General features: G+C 32.4%; 2 protein-coding genes across 5 annotated transcripts; one reads left to right on the plus strand and one right to left on the minus strand.

The window, feature by feature from the left end:
- Positions 1 to 5269: 5269 nt before the first annotated feature.
- LOC141692977 (RING-H2 finger protein ATL43-like) lies at positions 5270 to 7350 on the minus strand. Its single transcript, XM_074497948.1, has one exon. The coding sequence runs from the start codon at positions 6634 to 6636 to the stop codon at positions 5389 to 5391; it is 1248 nt and encodes a 415-aa protein (XP_074354049.1). The 5' UTR covers positions 6637 to 7350; the 3' UTR covers positions 5270 to 5388.
- Positions 7351 to 16200: 8850 nt separating this feature from the next.
- On the plus strand, positions 16201 to 23906 carry LOC141690011 (protein OSB2, chloroplastic-like). 4 transcript variants are annotated; one of them, XM_074494574.1, is made up of 10 exons: positions 16202 to 16700; positions 18332 to 18470; positions 19208 to 19289; positions 21189 to 21376; positions 21509 to 21656; positions 21759 to 21862; positions 21953 to 22088; positions 22978 to 23042; positions 23178 to 23333; positions 23433 to 23906. In XM_074494574.1, exons 1-9 carry the CDS (start codon positions 16285 to 16287, stop codon positions 23283 to 23285), a joined length of 1386 nt encoding a protein of 461 aa, XP_074350675.1. In that variant the 5' UTR covers positions 16202 to 16284; the 3' UTR covers positions 23286 to 23333; positions 23433 to 23906. The 4 variants fall into 4 exon arrangements, with proteins under 4 accessions (XP_074350677.1, XP_074350675.1, XP_074350676.1 ...); XM_074494575.1 differs by having other exon boundaries at positions 23178 to 23302; positions 23504 to 23906; XM_074494573.1 differs by having other exon boundaries at positions 16203 to 16700; positions 23178 to 23302.
- The last annotated feature ends 240 nt before the right edge of the window (positions 23907 to 24146 follow it).

A 24146-nucleotide genomic window follows, 5' to 3' on the forward strand; every position in this document is an offset into this window, starting at 1 on the left:
GTTTACTATTTTTTCTCCTTGATTTTCGCTTTCCTTATCTCTGTCCTGATGCTGTGGAGGATTGTTAGCCTTGCCGTTAGCGTACCAACCCCCATCTGCTTCTGAATTCCGGCCATACACTCCACCGTTTCCACCAGTTCCATCCCTTATCCATTTTGCTCCTATCATTTTGGTTGGTTTTCTGAATGGTGCTTTCATCCATGATCCAAAAGGCCTGGTGATCTCATTCTCTAGAACTTCAAATAAGCGGCCACAAAACTTATCAGCATGTCCCAATATTCCACATATGAAACAAAAAGTGGGAACGTTTTCATATTTGAATATGATCCAAAACCAATCATTTCCAGTTTTCCTGATCTTCATTCGACATTTCAATGGTTTTGTCAAGTCTATAGTAACTCTAACTCTTAAATATTCGCGCCAAACGCCTGTAAAGTTACTTGGACAAGATTCAACAAAGTTGCCAATGTAATTTCCTACTTCTCTTACCACATTTTCAGTCTCGAAGCATGCACGAAGGTCGTGAATCTGAACCCAGAGATCCATAATGTTCAGACTAATAGCCCTTGGTATATCACCCTCCTTCATTCTTGCAAAAACCAAAGCTTTGCGATTAAAAGACCATGGACTCCCTTCCATGACCCTTTTTATGTCTATCTCATGATAGAACTGGAAAACATAAAGGTTTACATCCACTTCTTTAATGTACACCCCCTTCTCTGGACGCCATAAGGCCGCCATAGTTTGTTGCATTGAGGGAAAATCGATTACTCCTTCTGATAGAAATCGTCCCACCAAGCAGAGTTCAGCAACGTAATCACCCTGTCCATCTGTTTGATCTTCTCCAGTGTCTCCTTGAAATGTTAATCCATCATCTTCTTCATCTTCTAGTGTGACGTTATTCATAGCTTCTAGGATACTGCTTGTTGATGCCATTGTTGAAAGATATGATTGTGACTAAGAACTGATGTCAAGACTCGATACGTACTGAAAGAACAGACCTTGAAAGTTTTCAAGACATAACAACCATGCCAGATGACAAGACTATAAAAAGTATTAACAAATTAAAGGTTAACATATGGAGGAATAGGGTGATTCTTTGAAAAAGGTTAAACAAGGTTAGGTTAACGCGGTTCACATAATACACAGTACAATTTACAATATCATTGAATGTAAAGTTGGCACGGAGCGAGTCGTCTTTGGTGTTTGAATGGAAAATACTAGGTAAAATTTTCACATTTATAGTATTTTACTACCTAAGATATTATAGTTAGACTATAGTAGCAAGGAGAAACTCAATTCGCATTGAAGTTGTGCTGGTTCAGGTATCATTGATTTGTGTTTATTCAAGTTGTTTTGTTTTAGTGTGAGTTCGAGTTCGAGTCTAGACTGTGTGCTTTTCTTCTTAATATTTTTATTTAAATAAAAAACTAATATGAATGTTTTTTTCATTATGGAAAGCTATACTTATTTTTTTTAGGAAGTAACTATCAGTTTCACTATCAAACCTTCTCAAAAATAAAATTTTTGTATATTATATCTCAAAATATGCATAAATTAAAAAAAATTACCAAACTGTCATCTCATTAGCACAGCAGTTTTAAACGACAATCGTCAATATAGCCTAAGCCTGGAACAAAACTTGAACCCCAACTAAGACTAAAATGATGCGCTACTCTTTGAATTTCAATTACTTCCTTGATTACTTTATTTATGAAACAATAAAACTATTAAAAGAGTATCATTTTTTATATAAATATTTCTATTAATTAAACTAATTTTCAACTAACCCCCCCTACTTATTTTAACTACTATTTTCGAAACTTGACCCCAAGCCATTATTATCTCCGAGCATGATTGTGCTTGCGTGCCATGGAACTAGAACTCATATCTTCCATGAAATTATTATCAAAATGGTCATCTCCATTTATTGAGTCAAAGACTCAAAATCATCATAATCTATATCGATCTACAAAACGTGACACGTGCTTGTGTCAAGTAATGATGCCACTTTTTAAACAATCGAAGGTTGTAAATATAATATTAAAAAATATTATTTTCAAATCAAAATTTTTATTCACAGAACCGAAAAATATAAAAAGACAAAAATATTCTTACAGTATTTTTATGTTTTTTGCTATTATTATTTATGCGGGAATAAATTCTTCGTTATTTCATATTTTAATTGTTTTGAAAACAAAAAATTGACTCTAAAAATAATATTCTTCTAAATATACACAACACCGAGAATATTTGGAAAGAATGCCTAGAATACACCAGTTTTTCAGCTTTCAGTGCCCAAAATGCCCGTGTGCGCGAGTTCTGCCATAAATACCCACAGATTACGCATTGCACACATGCGTATTCAGGCTTTTAAAAAAATGTAAAGAACACGCATTGCAAGAATGCGTGTTTTTTTTTAAATTAGTAAGAATACGCATCTTGAAGATACGTATTCGCTAAAAATCAAAAAAGAAACACGCATTCTTGCAATGCGTGTTCTTTACAAATTTAAAAAAATTAAAATCTGTAGGTAAGCAATGCGTGTTCGGTGGATATTTAGTACGGAACTCCCCGTCAATCAGCATTTTGAACAAATTTTCCCAAATGGTGGATATTTTGGTTTTTCACCCGAATATTTGTCGGTGATATCTTACTCGCTTTTTTTATAAGATGGCGTACATTTAATGATGTCATGTGAATTTATGGATATGTTTAACTATAAAAAAGGTCATAAATTATTTATATCGAGTGAATATGTTAATGAGCTCCAATTATATCTTTTAAAACTAATTTTACCCTGTATTTTTCTTGGTGATCTACACACAATATATGGCAATCAATATACGATCTCCATCCCAGCACAAAACTACCTTATTAAAGTTTAATTAATATAATAAATACCAAAAAATATAATAAATACAATAATATGTAACTTGTGCATAATTAATAGAATTAAAATGTAACTCCGATAATATTTATTTTCAATTCACGATATTTGAATTTAGAAATTAAAGTCAACATTAACATATAATTCCAATGAAATTCGACAATGGTGAAAATTTTATACCAGAAACAAAAAAAGTAATATTATTCAAATGTTATTTCCTGCTTTTGCAACGTTCCCACCTGAATTTTATCATTCACCAGTGTATCTTTAAACAACTACACCAAATTCTCATTTGTGTTTATCAACATACATATATAATATGTCATTGTCATTCAACATTAAGACATTTTATTTACCTTACACATTACTAATTTCTATATTTAAAAATATATTTAAAATCTTTTTTACATAAATTAAAATCTACAAATCCCCACACACACACTTATATATATAGGCCGCAACTGTAAAGAGTCGGTGTATTACAGTTGAATACGAAATCATAATTTGACACATTTTTTTTTTAATAATTGAAATATTTAAACTTAATTTGAATTTGAAATTTGACATTTTTTGATAAATATTCGTCATTTGACTATGTGAACCGATTCACTACCTAAATTTAGTCAATTTGAATTTTGAGTTAACGAAGACATCTGATCGATGAGACGGAATGTTTTATACTAATTAACTAAATGTGTTTGATATTTTTTTATAAGATCAATTTAATAACTAATATGTATTAAATTTACTAACTTGGATAAAGATGAGTTATTTAATGGACTTGACATACATCAAATTTGATATAAGTCATCACAAAATCTGTTTATCACCCAAACTTTCAAGATGTGTGCCGACAGAAGTTATGAATCCAATTGATTTCAAATTTTCAATGTAGTCTCAAACCTATCAAATAATATAAAAGGCTCGGGTTTGAAAATAAATAAATATTATTACCGAATTAGTATATGGAAAAAAAGGTTGAAATCATTCACGTATAAATGTCTGATAACAATTAAAATAACGTTATATTAATCCATATACTAAAAAACAAACTATGTCTAACATATATCAACATGGCTAATACTATATCATATTCTAAAATACATATATCTCATTTGACACGCATATATTGTAATTTACACGTCGCTGTCATAAATATAACAAACTTACGATATCACTGAAGTTGAAATGAGACATTGTTGATTACAAATACAATAATTTTCAATTATCTTATACCCATAAATATTGGAACTACACAAATTACAATTGATACCGACACATCTTTAACTCAAAAATCAGATATATCCAAAATATTTGCCGTTACTAAAATCATCAAAGTCTGAAAAATAGGGGTGAGTAAAAAAAAATTAAAAATCCAAATAGGACCAAAAAACTGAAAAAGCAAAAATCCAAAAATAGCCGAACCGAACCGATGGAACGATTTGTTAACAGTTACGGTTTCACCCCTGTAACCGAACCGAAAAGCCAAATCACTCATATTACTTTTAAATATTATATATATAATTACATATGTGTTTATTTATTTATACACAAATGAGGATTTGACACTTACACTTATATTGAAATTTGAAAAATGAATTGTATTCTTTAATTAAAAATGCAATTATGTATTGTCATTTACATAGCTACAGTAGTACTTAAATTCACGTATACTATGTCACTAGTAGCAAAATAGTATATAATATTATTTTGCTGATGAATTCTTAAAAAAAGTAGATTGACACTCATAAAAATTTCAAAGTATTATATTAATTAATTAATTAAAAAATAAAAATTGAAAAAATAACCCGACAAATAGTTAACTGAATCGACAATAACAGTTTCAAGTGATTCGGTTACGATTAATAGCAAAAAATTGAACCGAACTGACATACACAGTTTGATTACAGTTTTCGGTAAAATTGATCTAAATCGACCCGTGCACACCAATACTGAAAAGAAAAACTATAAATACTACACAATATTACATCACTCAACGGTCTAAATAAATATTTAGTATAAGATATTTTGAGTGACATTTTTCTCGTTCACTTCAAATAAATAAGGAAGGACAATAAATTTTATTTTTAAACAAAATCCGCATAAACTGAAATTCAAAAATTATATCCTATACGTTACGAAACATTGCTCGAAAATAGCCTGTAACTCACACGAGTTATTATGATAGTTGATCAACAATCAACCAACACATATCAATACTCACTAAAATAACCGTGACAAGATAGATCAAGTAATTATAAGATCTTAGTTCATTTCTCGCTTAATCGAAAAATTATTCAAGAATAAATACTAATATTCTACAAGTTTATAAGCTTATTAGTAAAAGTAAAGAATAATTATTTAGCAAAAAAAAAAAAGTAAAGAATAATTGTAGTGTTCAACTAAAATAGCAATAATCTGTGTATAACCATGTACTATGTAATACTACATGCACAACATAAAACTAATGCTAAAAAAACTACCGCAGTAAAAAAAAGCTAAGGATCAAGAGAGGGGTGTAAAACAGGTGGGGGCAAAACAGTAATATTACTCTGATAGTTATTACTCTGATTCGTAGCATCAGAAACCCAAGCCAACCACCTTGAAACGAAACCTTCTTGCTGTCTCTGTCTTTGCTGTTGTACCTCATTACTCATACCCCTCTTCCTGCTTATTATTTCCGACACACTTCTCTCTTTATTTACCATTTTGCCACTCCCTCCTTCCGACGCCGCCGACACTCTTCTACTCTCACTCATCAACATCTCCGACTTTATGTACAGCAATTCCGACGGCCTGACGTCACTCCATCTCTGATGCCTGACGTCAGATGATGAGATTACGATGCGGTGGTGGAGGCGGTGGTCTGGTTTGGCTGTGTCGAGTAAGAGCTGGTCTTTTCTTGGCTTCTCGAAGCATCCGAGTGAGACTGAGTTGGAACGATTGGTTTTTATTGAGCTGTCGAGTGAGAGACGACAACCCATTTGCTTCTGGACGGTGATTTGGAGGTGCCCATGTGGGTTGGTGGTGACTTTTTCACCGGCTGATGAGTGTCGACCAGATGTTCGATGAAATGCCTCAACGAGTTCTTGTTCTTGAAAGTTGGGTAAATTACTTAGTTGCGGCTGGTTTTGTGATTGGAAAGTGGGTTTGCTTTGATTGAGTAAAAGAACGTCTTCGGGCTCGACTCGGTGTCGACAAAGTGGGCAAGTTGAATGAGCGTCTAGCCATGTGTCGAGACATTCGACATGGAATGCGTGTTTGCATTTTGGGAGTAATCGTAGGACTTCTGAGGGCTCGTAGTTTGTTAAGCAGACTGCGCATTCTAGGCCTTCTTTTTGGCCTTTGAGTGAGCTGAAACGAAAGACTGGGAGTAAGTCTATGATGTTTGGGTCGATCCCGGAGTTTTTTCGATGAGTGTGAGTGTAAGGGTCTATGCTGGTTCTTGAAGTGTTGGGGTAGGCATTGTTTGCGGTTTTGCAGTGTTTGATGTAGAGAAATATGAGGAATGTGATAGAGAAAGCGGAGATTATTGCACCCACAATTATGTGTATGCTTGGTTTTAGAAGCGGTTTGGTTTGATTCTGGTTTGGATTCGAGTTCGAATTCTCGGGTAGTGGTGGAGATGATAGAGGTGGGTTTGAGTTTGAGGTTGAGGTTGTTGAAGAAGCAATGGTATCATTTTTAGCTTGGGAGAAAAGAAGGGTGAGATTGAGGCAAAGTAAAATGCACAAAAGCCTGATCATTAGGAAAATCAAGAACCTCTTGAAAGCCCCTATCTATGGCCCTTGTTGGCTAAGGAAGAAGAACCCAAAAAACTCAAAAGTGCAGTGAATCTTAAATGATGATAGTATAATTAACAAGGGAAGCTAAGAAAATTTGATAAAAAAGAATGAATGAGAGGGATGGCTTGGTTGGTATGTGGGGGATAGAGATATTAAGATTCTAAGAGGATGGGTTTTGAATTTTCACAAGAAAGATAGATACAAAAGTTGGCAAAGGACAAAAACCATACAACTGACTTGGTTTGGGCCAGGTTTTGGTGGAGGTTGGGAAAACCAAGAATAGTGGAAATAGACATGACATTTTATATCAAAAATGAAAAAAGAAGAAGAATGGGAAAAACAAACAAGAAAAAAGTAGCAACATAAACATATAGGACTAGTTGTCTTCTCAAGAAAAGATGGTCACTTTTTTCCCTTAACTTTATGGAGGACAAAGAAGCTTCAACTCTGGCTAGTTCAATCAAAAAGCTTGTAGCTACAAGAGACAATCTTAGCCATAGTCTTTAGACAGCCGCCGAGAATATATACAGACCCTATAGACAGACCTATAAACAAATGAAGGAGAAGGTGGTGTGATAAGACAGGAGTGGAATTGATGTAGAGTTTGTTATAGAAAATCAGGAGTGGAGTATAGAAAGTAGCAACAGGATAAATCAAAAAAGGAGGCACCCAACTCAACTAATTTTAAAAAAGGTGAGCTATAAGGAATCAATCACATGAGGTAATAGTGTGTTTTGTAGTGAAATGTAATGTTACATATGTATGTAATGTAGCTTGTTACAGAACTGTTTCCATGTGAGAGGTGTGTCACATGTTTGGTGCTCTGGTGTGATGAGCTCCTGAATGCAACTTGGCCCCCTCAGGCCTCAGCCCCCTCTCTGTAGTAATTACTCGTGACCAACCAATTTCATGTTCTTCTCGCTTCTTGGATTTTACTTGTTTGCAACAGAGACAATGTCATCGAATACATAACTCAGTAAATACGTGACAGTGTGAATAAAGAATTTGGAATGGAAGCTGGGAAATTATTCTTTTCAAAATATATTGCATAATGGCGTAAGAAGAATATATAATATTGACTAGGGACTCTGAGAGTACATGTAGCTGTGAAATTGAGGGGTAAATCTGTGAAATTGAATATAAAGAAGAGGTAAAAAATATAGAATATATAATTGCAAATGATTTTTTTCGTCTCGTTTTTTTTTCATATTATTCATGAAAACAATTGCAAATGATATTTTATTTCGTGATTTCAGCAATCTAACGATTCATGTTAGTACAAATTTCTGTGACACTCCAAATCCGGGGTCAGATGATTTGATCGTCACTATAAAACCTTAATAAAAAAATATCATGTTTAACAATAAACAAATGCAAGAAACTGCTCAGCAATTAAAATATATAATTTCCGACCCCAAACTCAACCAAGATCTTTTTAGATTACAATTCTAGAAACAAGAATTCCAAATTTCACAAACAAATTTTTCACTTTCTTTTAAAACTCTTTCAACAATTTACAAACTACAAAACAAACCTACTAGTATAACTTCGAAATGAAGTAAACTAGGCTCAATTATACAATAACACAACTATAATATAAATACAACCAACTTTACATAGCAGAACTTACACTAGCTCTGCAAACCCTGGACCAACTCTCTTCATAAAAGCTTTTTTCTCTACTTTTCTCGAATTACGCGACTAAACTTCGCCGGTCTATCTTTCATTGGAGGGTAAAATTTAAAACAGACAAGTATGATAGAAAGAAATGCTCAGCAAGTATATTAACGCCATATTTAGTAGCCTCAAAATAATTCTGGGTTTATCAGATAAAGTTGTTTTGATAATTTGTAATACTTTTTCGTTAAAACATTTTGGTAATTAAGTAGCAGATGCTTCAACAATAATTAAAATCTTGACAGAAATCACAATCCGTAAAACAACACTCACAGTGATATATGTAGAACGAGGGATAAACAACAATATCTGAACAATAACAAAAAATATCATAAGCTTTATTAGTAAACGACAGTATTTATATTGGAATGTTTCATTGACGGATGTACTATCACAGCTGATCAGTTTGTGTGATAGCACCGGGTCATGATTCGTAAAAAAACATGCCCCACAAACACGAGTACTCAAATAAAAGGCAACACATTGGCCTTTGGCAAGGTATTATAAATATTTCATATAATACATAGCTAATAGCCCTTTACTGGACCGCCATCACGGCTTCTTATGCAAACATCCAATCAATAAAATATTTTTTTAAAGAAGTCGAATCAGTCGACATCCTTATTCGAACCACTCATCCTTTTACGTGGTCCGGAGTAATCACCACAACTGATGGCGAGATAACTAGCATAAATAGTTATTCGCTAACCACACAACAAAGCTCTACTCTATAGATTTAAAACTTAGCATTTGGATATGTAAACAATTAACTATTATGAACTTAGAATAATGGAAAAGTTACTACACAATCTGTAATATACTGTTTTTCAAAAATTACTATTTATATTTATTTGAGTGTTTTATGTGATTTTTAATATTAAAGAAATAAAATTGTGGATATTTTATTCATGTTTGATGAGTTTGTGTCTTTAAATGGACCAATTTGCTAATTATTAGTTCAAGATCGCTCCATGGTGATTTTGTAAAAATATTTACTTACTTTAATCCTTTTCAAAATTTATCAAAAAACCGACCGTCTTATCAAAATCCGTAAATTGAGTCATTTTACAAGTTAGGGATCGCGTGGATAATTTTATCCACGTCTAAAATTATATTTGATATTTTATTCGGGTTCACCTTGGTCGTGGGTGAGTTGTGAAAATATTTAAATATAGTAATTAACGGCTATTTTGTTACGTGTTAAGTAAATAATTATGTGTTTATTATTATTTAAAATGTGTATGGCCATAAATGTTACGTGGTATTTGGTAATTGTGGTCCCTTATGGATTATAGTATTTTTCAGATAATTATTGCATATTAAAAATGCATTTGTATGAAATGATAAGCAATTTAGACGCATGTCAAAGTAAGTTTATTACGTGGTACCCGTTTTGTCTCGATCTGTGTGCATTTGCAACCATCATATGTGTTTTCAGGGTTTACTGATAATTTTAAAAAATATCGATTTTGTAAAATTGATCGGGCCGGGACCCGACCGGGACGTCAAAACTCACAAAATTTTTACTTTTATTTTTATAAAATAAATTTTTTTCCGAATATTCTATGTTTTCGTATTTTTGGAATATTTGTATTTTTTGTAGAATTTTAATATATATTTTATATTTATTTAAAATAATATTTTTAAAACTATTCCCCGTAAATTATTATTTTCGGGCTGTCTATTTTAAATTACGAGATCCAAACACCGTTTATTAGTTTGTGGGGTATTATTTTTTTACTACTATGAATAGCCAAAAATCTGATTTTTCTAATTTTATAAAATCATAAATTATTCAGATAATTATAAGGAAAATCTGATAATATTATGGGGGTGAAAATCTGTTCTTCACACAAATTCAACTTTTATGGGAGATTTACTAGGCCGTTATTGATGTTCTAGTAATCAAATTGAAGGTCTTGTTAAGACCGTTCTTTTAATACCGATATCATCAACAAAGGTTGATTGTTTTATAAAATCATTATTTTCGTTGTTCGTCAGATTTGGGTTTGCGATTTCAGTTAATTTTTTATTGGTGTTGATGATATGAATAGCTTTAACATGATAAGTAGAGTCGATTAATTTTATTGAATCATAAGTTGTAGTCCAAAATTGATTAAGTCGAAGTTCTTGGTTTTATCATTTTGATTTTTCAATTTTCCGGCTTGTTTGTTAGCAATTAGATGTTATAAATGATTGTATTAGATTGTAAATATTCTCGGCTTTGTTTTTGTATATTGGTTGTTGATTTTGGTTAATAAATCTGGAGTTTCGAGTTTGGTCAGATAATTCGGTGAGTTTTCCGGTTTTTTTGATTGTTTTCGGTCGGAGAAATCGACTGGGTGATTAGTTGTTGTTGTTAATGGTATAAACAAGTTCCTAAGAGTTGCCGGATTTTGGCCGGAATTTACGAGCTCGTCGGCCGGATTCTAAAAACCCAGATTATGGTGGCTGTTCTTGGAAGAGCTGTCCATGTTCTTGGCGACATATTTCTTTTATTTTCTAACCCGATTTCAAATTTAAAGAAACCGAGACCTATTTTTTGACGAACTGAGTTATGTGATATGTGAATTATCTAATTACGTGCTATGTGAGTTATGTGTCTACGTGATTCGAGATTTATGTGTTTAATTGTTATAATTATGTGTGGTTATCGTTCGGGTAGACGATAGAGTTTTGACGTGCAGTTCGTCGGATAATTATCGTGTAGACAATTAAAGTGTATCATTTAATTATAGACGTGGGTCGTTATTGCGAGTGTGACTAACTGCTAAAAATCAAAGGCAAGTTTTTCTACACTATTCTAATTTTAGAATAGTTCAAAATTTTACATATCAAAATGATTACTTATGATATGCAAGTACCCTCTGCTATTGTAAATTGAGAATAGACAAATGTTTATATATTTGGATAATAAATTGTTATAAAGATTTTTGGGATACATTTTACGCATATAATCATTGGATTAATGAAACCGTGCTCTTCTAGAAATTATTCTGCTACAATATAATTTATTTTCAGATAAATAGTGAACAACTATTCTATCAAGATATACTCTATACATTGAATTTTATTTATATTTTTAGCGAATAACTAATCATTCTAGTTATCTCGCCACCAGTTGTTGCAGTTACTCCAGACCATTTGAAGTGGGGAGTTAATTATTTGAGGATATCAATTGGTTCGATTCCTTTATGATTCTTTTTAATGATTGGATGAATGCGTAAGAGACCGTGACGACGGTCCAGCGAGAGCCATGTATTATATGAAATATTATAATATAATTTATGCCTTAGGCAGATATATTACCTTTTTATTTGAGTACTTCTAGAATGAGACATGTTTCTATGAATCATGATTCGTGCTATCACACGAACTGATCAGTTGTGCTAGTACACCTGTCAAACGAGGATTCCAATCTAAAACTTATCGTTTACTCGTTAAGCTTGTGATAGCTTTAATTTTCATGCAGATACTGTTATTTATAATCATAAAATAGATGTTGACTTCAGTATGTGATGTTGTGAGCATCTAAGATTAATATTGATATCTAATTTGACGTTGACATCAAAATGAGTATTGATATCATGATTGGGGTTTTGAGTAAAATGGATACAAATTTATGATTCAGTCCACAATCACTGTTTCATATTGTTGTTTACAATTTTCTTATAAACACTATTTTACAATTTCTTATCCTTAATGGGATTCAAAGTATTACTGAAGCATTTTCGCTCAAAAATATCAAAAAGTGTTTTGAATACAACCGAGGAAACGATTATTGGATTCCTTAACTAAATTTTCTGGTTCAACAATTATGATTTTAAATGTTGTGCTCTATTGCAGATGTCGATTTTTATATCAAAAGACCATATATATGTTATACTGAACTTCCTGAGCATTTCTTTCGCTCATAATTTCATGTTTTAATTCTAACCTTCGGAGAGAAGTTGACTGACGCTGTTTAGCCGCGTAATTCGAGAAAGTGAATGAATAATTTTTTGGAAGATGGTGGTACAAGGTCTGCGGAACTAGAGTAAGTTCTATTGTATATAATTGTTTGTATATATATTATAGTCGTGCTATTGTATAATTAGGCCTAGTATACATCTTTTCGAAGTTACAGGTTGGTATCAGACCCGAGGTTATATTAAACTAGGAACGAGAGTGTGTAAGAGTGTGTATAGTTATGTAAGGACGCCGGAGCTTATATCGAGCTCGTGTTGGACTATTGGTTATAGTACCAACGAGTAAGTTAAGATAAGGCGTGTTCATTTGAGAGGTTGTGCTAAGCTGGATGGAACTTCTAGCAGTTTCAAACATCTATTGTGGAATCTTCTGAGGCTACTACGAGGCGATGACAAAGTAGAATATCGATAACCTTAGGGCGTGAAGAAGAAGAGGGTTTAAAAGCGGGTGACAAATCATCAAGAGAATCAATAAAGAAGAAATTTTTTAAGACCTCGACAATACCCTTTCTTTCTATATATTATATTGACATCTCTTAAAAAGAGGTATATGTTACAGGATATATTCCTTAACACCCATTTTCAATCACGTATGTGTTTTAAATGTGTTAGAGGCTATCATGAAGCCTAATTTTAGGTTTTGATAGCTTTGCCAAGTTGTGATAGTGGAATTTTCCACCTTTCTTATGGGGTGGATAGTTTTATTGGTGAGGTGACACCACTTGCTCATTTTGTGCCAGAATTTTTGTTTTATGGATTTCATTTCTTAAGAAATAACGGCTTTTGAAATATATTCAGTTTTGATCCAAGGGTTGCTTTAAAGAGTCATTTATTAGAAACCCTTGATTATTCATTTCATTTTGAAATATTCCTTTCATATTATTTTACTCAGACTGAGATGAACAATCCTATATATAGGGGACGTCAGAATTCTCTGTCTGTGTGGTAGAAGTTAGATGGGACGCCATCAGTGGTGTGTTTTGCATTACAAAAAGGCTAATTACCTCTCTATTTTCGATAAATACGACTTTTCGATAAATACGCGACTCAAAACCATTTATAAAACAAGCGAACTTTCGATACAAAAAGATCTATGTCTCAAAAGTATTTTTAATAGAAGCGGAATATTTTTCTGAGTCTAGACGCGTTCGTTTTGTATTAAATGGGCAACAATCTATTTATTACGAATCAAAATAAGAATAATTCAATTAATAATAATATTAATTGATTATTAAATACCTCTCTATTTTTTAAAAGCTCAAACTAACCTTAAAATATTATTTGGCTTAATTATAAATAATTATATTTCATTTAACTATTTTTAACAAAATTAACTGATTAAATAATTAATCAATTAATTAAATCATAATTAATTAATCAAAATAAATTATGAATAATTAAATCAAATTATGATTTTTGAAAATAATAAAAGAATATATTTTATGAAATTAAAATAATTTAGTTAATTATTTAAAATAATTAACCAAATTATTTGAATTAAAAAAATAAATTTTGGAATATTAAAATAAATTTTAATTTATTTTTAAAAATAAATTAGCGGAAACAGTTTTACAAATTCGTTTTGAGGGAGAATGGATCAACACCGGGTTAAACTCCGGGTCTCCAAGAAAAGTTATCGGGTTGGTAAGTACAGAGGCGGCATACCAAGAACAGGTCGCCAGAATCTAGGGCTGCCCAGAAACCGATGGTCGTTCTGCTCCCCCCTACACGTCCAAAACAACACGATTGTTACAGGATTCGACTTAATCATGTCCAAAATCATTGCAACAACTTGAATACAACCTTAACATCACCAAACTAATTCAGAAATTCAATTCTCGTATAAGGATCGAACGAAAATCGGCTAACAACCGATCAAACTTTGGCCAAAAGCGTAAACTACAAAAATTTCAATCAAATTCAACGATATAAATCACAAAACAAAGGTCTTAACACATAGAGTCTATTAACATAAATTTCAAACACACCACATCAACCATATGTTCGGAAAATTGATGAACATCTCCGATCTACACCCCAACATCGACCTAACACTTTCAACAATGAAACATAGTAATTCTGTACTCAAATCGACTATAAACAATATGATAAAACTATTCATAACCACATAGTTCATAAAAAATCATTACAGAGAAAAGCCCCAATTTTCGACACAAACCCTTTATTTCGAAATCAAATTTTTACTAGTTTGTGAAATTAAGGATTCGATGTAAGAATCTGATAGAGCTTGAAGAGCAAATCAATTTGACTACAAATACGACAGGTTTTCCATCTCAGATCATCTCCAAATCATGGATCAATTCCCAGAATAACTCAAGAACAAAAATCCTAATTTTGGAGAGAATTTACATTTTAATCGATTTTTTTTATAAAATTATTAGTAATTAAAAATCTATTTATAATTACACAAAATACCCCAAAAATTATTTAGGGCCTAATTATATCATTTAGTAAAATTAACTACCCCAAATTTAATAATTATCGGGGAAAATATTATTATCAAATAAATACAAAGATTATGTCAAAATTCCCCAAAATTATGATATTTCCAGAAAAATGAAAATATAAATATTTGAAAGTCCCACGATTTTATAAAAATAAAAATAAAAATTTTATGGGTTTTGACGTTCTGGTAGGGCCCAGTTCGATAACTATTAAGAAACCAAAACCTTTCCTAAATTAACAGTAAAGCCTGAAAACACACATAAAATATGCACTACACGTCGAACGAGACAAAATAGATAACACGTAATAAACATAATTTAGCACACGTCAAATCATGTATAATTTCATATAAATGTATTTTAAATACGTAACAATTACCCGAAAAATATGCTGGTCCTTACGGGACCATATACAATTCTACCGCATGTTAAATCATGGACATCAGTATTTTAAATAATAATAAACATATAATAATTCATTTATCACGTAGGAAAATATCGGTTAAATACTATATTTACATGTTTTCGCAATTCACCCGCTACGAGAGTGAACCCAGATAAAATACCAAATATACTTTTGACGTGGATAAAATACCCACTCGATGCCTAAAATTGTAAAATGACTCAATTTACCGATATTGATAAAACGATCGGCTTTCAGATAAAATTTTGAAATAATAAAAATAATTAAATACTTTCACACGAATGACTAATATCGATAGAAAAATATCAATTAGAACATTAATCCAGTAAAATACACCAATTTATCACACGAGAATAAAATATCTATAATTTTATTCCTCCCACTTTAAAAAATAACACAAAACACTTAAATAATAATAATTAATAATTTCTGAAAATACGAGATATTACAATTTATGCCAAAATTATTTAACGCTGAAAGATGTCTCGCCCAAAACATAGACAACAACTTCGTCAACAACAATAATAGGATACTCGTCTCAGGATAACGCGAGCACAACCTTGATGTTTATACACCATCTGTTTATAAATAAATATCGTTTGATTTTTTGGCATACATATTTAGGAGTTTTGACCACTTAGTTAAAATTATCATTTTTAATTTTTTTTTACAAATAAAAATATCAATCCAATACTTTAATTCACAAAAAAATAAATTAAAACAATAATTTTAACTAGGTGGTCAAAACTTCTAAAATGTGTGTTGAAAAATCAAACGATAATTATTTAAAAAGAGAGGGAGTATATGACAATCAAGAAAGTCATGCTCGAGTCGAATCGAGTTTTGACCGATTACCGGGAGGCAAACCAAAAATATAACCAATTTTTTTTTAAAAAAATTATAAAGAAAGAACAAAAATAAAATTGTTCAAATCCATTTTTTTTCCGTTCAATGAAAATTAAAATAACAAAATTCGGAACAAAAAATACAAAAACTTTACTCTTCAATTTTCGTCCTCATAACCTAAAACCCTGGTTCTCGTCTCTCTAAACCCCCACACTTCTCCAATCTCTCCATGGTGATAACTTCCCCATCCACCATGAATTTCATAGCCACCAGCACTCGTTCAATCTCCTCTAAGCTTCTCTTCTCCACCTCTAAAACCCCATATCTAATTTCATACAAATACCCCACTATAATATCTCGTTCATTCTCCACCACAATGACTCTCTGGGGCACCCATCAGAAACCCACCTCTAAAACCCCCAAATCTGATGACCCTTTTGATAAATTGGTCTCAAAATCAGGTTTTGATAAGAAAGATTCGAGCTTTACTAGGCCAACCGAGATTCCATGGCAAAAGAAAGTGTCGAATTTGGTTAAGTTGATTGGGAGAGTTGAGGCTCCGGTTGAGTTTTTCGAGGTTTCGGGTGGGAAGAGTTGGGCTGCTACTGTTATTTCTCAGGAGAAGAAGGGCTCGATTTCTTTGAGGTTTATTTTCGTTTTTGCTTTTTCTTGTAGTTATTTATTTATTGTTTGTTTGTAAATGTAAGAATGTACGTGTTTGTTTCACGAAAAATGTTTGATTGATTTTCTGAAGTTCGGAAATAGTTTGTAGTTTTCCAGGTTTGCTGCATTTGTTTGGTTTGAGGAAAATCAAGTTAATTTTATATTTTAAGTTTCAACTATAATTAGAAAAATTATGAGGATGGTGAGAAGTTATTTGGAATTGAAAATTATTCTCCTATTTTGAAAAGGTGAAGGTCATTTCTTTAAAATCATAACATTTTCTTCTCCTGTGCAAAAATAAAATTTAGCAAATACAAAATCAAATGTACACAGGAATGGAAGTATTTACTGAAATCAAACAAAGCTGTTGAAATCATAGATCTTTAAATATTTCCTCATACTAAACAAAAGCCGGAAAATAAGGAAAGTTTTTTCTGTCAAAAAACTGGAGCTGGAGCCTTAGTCCACAGACTAGGTGAATCGTATTTGTGTAAAAGATATATCTGATGTTTCATTTTATTACAACTCAGTTTTGTATATTTATATTGTCAATCTCAAATATGCTGAGTTTGTAAGATAAGATTGTTTATATTTACGTTCACGCAGACAGAGATAGAGTGTATTACTAACTAATATGAGTGGTTTTTGGCGCACTTTGCTCTTTTGTTTTTTGGTCGATGATGCTTTATGTAGAAGGAGTATTACGTTGAAAAAGGTTTACTACATTTTTGGAGGAATGTATACAATCTTGGACATGAGAAAAATTGGCTATTATGAATTATGATGTTACTCTAGATTCAATTCTTTGAGCACGCGTTATATGGTTTTGTTTGTGGATTGAAGCAAGAAAATTGAAAAAAGATTTCTATCTTTTCCTACTTTATTATTATTGTTCAAACTACAGAATTCTTCTAATTGGATTAGATTTTCTATGCTGCCAAATGGAAGAAGTAAGAACTAATTTTATTTAGCAAAAAGAAAAAGAAAAGAAAGCACTCACTTTTATCACTACCGTGTACTAATCTCAACCATCAACACACAATATTTTATCACCTTCGTGCTAACTGAGCAACTTCAAATAGCGTCATGATATTGTTTGAGTTCAATCTATATATATTTTTCTACTGTCTTACCTACTCTAGGTCACTCTCTATTTTTAGTTTGCTTGGCACACATGAAACATGTAGGTTGAACGTGTATAGTTGAGTCTGTGCAATATTTAAATTACGATTAATGATCTTTTCACTTTGCTCGTGGACTAAACAGGCCAAGTTGTTTATGTTCTTTTTTTAATATGGAATAAAAGCTTGAATTATCAGTAACTGTTTTGCAAGGCTAGTCAAAATTATCTATACAGTTTAAATATACTCGATCTGGGACTGTGGATACCACTGAGGTCTTCTCAATTTATATAAAATAGTAAATAGATTATTGTCTGTTCCTGTTCCCAAAAGTAAATAATGTTCTTTACCAATGACAATAGGAAGTAGGAAGTGGGAACTATCGTCTGGCCATAATGTTGAATTATCTCATCATTCTATATTATTTTTTTAATTTTTCCTTAATTATAATATTGATTTCTAATTTCTATAATATGTTATATTTATAATCAGGATTCCACTAATATTTCAAGGCGATTTGGCACATGTTGCTGCTTCTCATCTGAAGGAGGAAGATTATGTGTATATAGACGGACAACTCAGTGCGGATTCCCCACCGCCTGCTTTGAAATGTGAGCAATCAAGTTTGCAGGTAATATCTGAGTGGCATTGTCTGATCACAGTAGTAAACCCTAGGTAATTGTAAGAGAATTCTTGCAGTTTTTAACTCCATCTGTTCCGTCAGAGAATTCTCGAAGTTCTCAACTCCACCCATTTCTGACTATATAAGGTTGGCCAAGAGTCCGTTTGACTGTACTTTTAAAAGTTACTTGTGGATTAAATTACTTAAAAGGAGAAATTAACATTCTAGATTCAAGTTATTATCTGTTCGGACAAAATAATATCTAAATTATATATTTGGATGATGATATTAACTTTCGTCAAATATAATTTTAAAATTAAAATAAGTTACTCAAAAAAGTACCTTCTACCTACCTGAGTTTTAGCGGTTTTCAGCAGGTTATGTGACCAGTGATACAAGGAACGCGGGACGGAGCCCCATTTTGCGAACCTTTAGTATTGCAACTTAGATTTAACTTTGATATTCATATTATAGTATAATAATAATTAAATTTACTAAATGTCGTATCAATGTGTTCCATTGTACCCAAGCGTTCCACCGTCCCCGAGCGTTCCATCGTACCGGGTTCATCCAAAGTCCCGCGTATCCGTTTCCGTACCACGTTTCGAACCGAACCCCTTACTATGTAACACCGGTTATGACTGACTTGACATAAATAAAGCAGTTAATGCATTATTTCAGATTCAGTCATTACCCTTTTTGTATGATTGCTATTAATGATATCTGACCATGAATTTATCATACAGGTTATGGTGCATAATGTCAACTTTGTGGAAGGTTCTTCATGGAAGAAAAACTTTAGTGATCGCAAAATTTTGGTTCCTCTAGGTAATTTTGAAGTCTGTTTAAAGTTCTTAGTTTAAACCTTTTCTTAATGAATCATTTGTAGAATTAAATTAAGTAGTAGCAATAACACTATTCTTGTGAGACTAATACTATTAATAGCAGCAAGTGGATAGTTACTTACGGTAAGTGATTTGATTAAGATTCTATAAGTTGGAGTCAAATCCAGAAAGTTGTTATTCTGCTGCTAAGCAGCTTTGTTTATCTTGAATTTTTTTGAAGTTGGAAAAAACCTATTGACTGTGGCAGGCAACTTTTTTTTATAAAAATACCAAAGATTAATATAGGGTGAAAGACAACCTTAAAAACTAGAGTTGACAATTCGTTCGTTTCGTGTACTTTCGTGTTTCGTGTCATGAATGCCTAACCCAAATCCGACCCATTAAGGATTCGCTTTATGTTCGTGTACCTTCATTTTGTGTACATTTCTTGTCGCGTTTCATGTAATTTTAAATTAAAAATATAAATAAGAAAAATTAAAAATTACTTGAATGTTAAGTTGTTACTAGTTGAGTTTGAAGTCAATAAGTCATAAAGAATCAAGTGTGGTCAAATCTTGTGAAATTTAAATTTGAATCTATTTTGTATTTATCTTTTGTAAATATTATATATGTAAAATACTCCCTCCGTTCCTTTGAGTTGTTAACATTTGAAATGAAGTGTCCGACACGTATTTTAAGGCTCTTATCTAGTATAGTTGTATAACTTATTTTGAAAATTTTCTTTTTTTGGATAAAAATTTAAACATTGAATATTTATTCAAAAGATTTTTTTAAAAATAATTTATGTAGCTATAGTAGATAGGAGCCTTAAAATGCGTGCCGAACACTTTATTTCAAATGTTAACAAATCAAAGAGATGGAGGGAGTATTACTTTAAGATATATGTTCATCTAGTTTTTAATAAATTTATATAAATATTTATTTATTTTGTGTACTTTCGTTTCTTGTCGTGTACTCAAGGCTAAACCCAAAACCGACACTAAATTCATCCGTGTAATTTCGTGTTCGAGTGCCGAAAAGGTCAACCCAAAACCGTAATTTTCGTGTCTTGTACGAAATTGCCGTCTCTATTAAAAACTCCCCGAGGAGACTTTATTACCTTTTTGACTTACTATACTTGCTATGGACAAAGTTGATTGTGAGAAATATCATTTAAAAGAAGAAACTTCATTTTCAAGATCCGAGTTTTTCTAAATATTTTTAATGGACGAGAGAGGGATTTCATTTCCAGGGAAAGAGTTGCCTTGAAACCATTTGGTATGTGACATTTAAAAGTCCAGGATTTTTCAAGAAATTGTGGATAAGAAATGTTGAGGAATGGTCCAAAATCTGCTTATATGTAACTTTTGGTGACCTGATATCTTTGAGAGAACATTTCTACCCCCTCCCCCCAGGAAAGTTCATTTGAAGGCAGACCAAGTTTCTGGCATTTTGTGTGTTAATTTTAATTGACAAAAATTGGGCTCCAATTTCAAACATATTTGAGACCCGAGAGGATTATATATATTTTTTATTTTCATAGAATACTTTTACTCTTGTAGTCTTGTAGAGTACTATCCAGCACTTGACTTTTTCCTTCAGTTTCAAACATATTTGAGACCTGAGAGAATAATTTATATTTTTTATGTTCATGTAATACTTTTACTCTTGTAGAGTACTATTCAGCACTTTTGACTTAATTAGATATTTTTTTGTTTAGCCCAGTTGATCGTAATGGAGACATAGAGTTACAATTTAGAAGTTGGCTTAGCACCAGGACTGTTAAGCATGAATAATACACATATCAGTGGTTGAGTTAAATGCTATAACCATAGGTTTTGAGAAATCCTATTCACTTAACATGTTAATTTATTTCAACTAATTTTTTTCCTTATAAACGTAGAAAGTTTTAAGGCTGATGATGCCTCCCAAAAGAAAGTAAGCGGGGATGATGATTACCACAGAGAAGAAAGTGTCAGTGACAACACTTCCCAGAAAAGAGAAAGTGCGGAGGAGTTTAAAATCTTGGACCAGTCACTCTTAGATCTCATAACCAATCCTCAGGAGTGGTGGGACATCAGGCTGAAACAGGTACTGAATCCTTATTATTTTTTGATCCGGTTATTTAGCATATGGAGAATGATCTTAAATCCTTGCCACAAAACAATACGAGTAATGTACTCCGAATTGAAACCTTTCACAATTCTTCAAAACGCTGGCTAGGTCAATTCGGAATCTCCAGCATTTGAGCACAAGGTTGATGGCAAGTTAGTTCACATCAACGAGTCTACTCCAGATTGGATCAAAAGGGAATTAGAGAGCGTAAAGTTTGATTTTAGAACTGAAAAGAAAACCTCGAAAGATGGTCGTGGTATGGTTACTTGTTCTTTTGAGTCTACAAGATCTAGGTTTGTTCAAGTTGATGTGTTTTAATTTTTAACCATGACATTGATCTTTGCTTCTCTCATTCCAGCTAGTTTAAACAATAGTGGAGATCTCATATCAAACTCATGGAGGGACCTTCTGAAAAATTCGAAGCAATGGCGTGATTTTCGAGAAAATAAGCTCCGTGGATTGGTGATCATTTCTCCCATGTTTGTGTCTGTATGGATCGTGTATGCCTAAAAAATTTACACTCACGTATTTTTCAAATAAAAAAATCTCTAGGTGAAACCAAAATACCCAGATTTCAAGCACAAGGATAGTGGTGCTGCGCTATGGCTAGATAGTGCTCCAGAATGGGTATTGCCAGGACTTAAAGGACTAGAATTTAATGCTCCATTTCAGAAGGGGAAAAAAGCAGGTGATGGAAATGAATTTATATTACTTTGTAGATTGACATTTGAAAATCTGTCCAGCTTCTTTTATTTGAAGTTGCTTTCTGATACTTATTAAAGTAGAGAGAACTTTGCATACCCTAGCAGCAACCGAAAAACTTTGTTCTCTAGTTGGCACATCCTGCTTTTTTGGTTAGTTTTTTTTTGTAACGCATGTCAGCCTTTTATAGAAGGTTTAGCTGGACTATTGGTACAGTGTTGACTGATCTCCAGCTTTCAAGTTCAAATGGAACATGATCCCAGTGGATTTGTTTTACACTAAATGCAGTTGGGACTCTTTGCTGGAGATTCAAAGTCCCGGCGGCATGAAAATCCTTAAACATTTCGTTAAAACGACTGTGTTTTTGGTTATGCAAATATAGATGAATCTATTTTTTCGTTGACCTGTTGAGGTTCAGTATGCTTAGTTTTAGGTTGGATTAGGCTATAAGATGGAAAAGTATGAGCATATACGTGATTTAGTCATGGGAATGAGTATATTGCTTGTCAATTATATTGTCCTTTTACATTATTATTTGTGTTTTGGGCTTGTTTAAGTGATGTCGTTACTCAAAATAATAACTGTTTTCACACTCAGGGAAACATTATATGCTTACGATGTCCACAATACATTCTAAGGAATGTTTTAGTTGAATCCAATAGTGTAATTTTCTCCTCAATTCAGACGATGACACTTGGAAGGACCTGTTGTCCTTGTACATTATAATTTTTGTTTCGGGCTTGTTCAAGTGATGTCGTTGCTCAAAATAATAATTGTTTTCACATTCAGGGAAATATATAAGCCTACGGGGTCCACTATACATTCTAACAAATGTTTTAGTTGAATCTAATAGTGTAATTTTCTCCTCAATTCAGACGATGACACTTGGAAGGACCTGGTTGAAAATTCGGAGAAGTGGTGGGACAACAGATTAAATAAGGTATGTTAGCAGTTGTTTCGTTTTCATCATTGCATGGTTGCAGAAACCAGGACCTGGCCATGGAGCCTGCTGATACAATCAACATCAAGTGTGCTTATTTGTCATTTTAAGGTCTTGTGTACATTTTTTATGTAGAAAAATCCAAAAGCTCCGGATTTTAAACACAAAGATTTAGGCACAGGATTATGGATTAGCGACTCACCAGCTTGGGCATTGTCAAAGTTGCCACCTCAAAAAGCCTAACCAAAATATTTTACTAGGTAAGAAACAAAACTGATTTCAGGAAACCAGGTAAGAAGATACAATCCCATTCTTCTTCCTGCCTATATTTTATTTTTTTATTGTGGTGCAGCATCATTGCTGAAACCATTTATTGTCATTACTTACTAGGTATCTTTTCACCATGGTAACGGGTAGATTGATGCTTTCATCCTTATTTTTTTTTGCGGAACTGGCACCAGACCAAATTTGATTTCTGTGAAAAGTGTTGGTAATTATGATGGCACACCTTCTCTACCACTGAATCAGTCGTGGATCTATACAGCTATCAACTTCAAGTACAAGGGACCGAGAAAGAACTCATCCACATGTGCCCATACATATTTATCGATCAGATCTTTTTGAGATGTCAGAATTCTTGATGTACATGAGTATGTTTACCGTTGCAGGTTTTTGACAGTAATTCAAGAACATGCTAGTCATATATGACAATTATTGTGGGGTTATCACAAAAGTAAGATTTACCTGGTGTCTATATGTATATTCAAACTAAACGTTGTATATCTGAATATATATTCTACTTAAAAGTTCAGTAAACTTGTCAGGTAGTTTAGATGATGATAGATTGGCCCAGGTATTCACGATGATATTGTTTCATACAGTTGTCTACGCTTTTCGAATTGTGGAGATGTGCTATGCTGTATCATGGTTTAAGTACGGTTTCTTCTTTTTTTCAAGTTGAAAATAGTGGCTAAATTGTTTGGCAACAAATTAAAATTCTAATTACGAAATTAAGACTTGGCCCAAAAGGTACCTGAATGGTCAGACAAGGTGATTCACAATGGTGGAAAAGCAGAGGCAGAAGCAAGTTCCAGATACTGGGTT

The sequence above is a fragment of the Apium graveolens genome, chromosome 10, assembly GCF_009905375.1.
Source record: "Apium graveolens cultivar Ventura chromosome 10, ASM990537v1, whole genome shotgun sequence".
Taxonomy (NCBI): Eukaryota; Viridiplantae; Streptophyta; class Magnoliopsida; order Apiales; family Apiaceae; genus Apium; species Apium graveolens.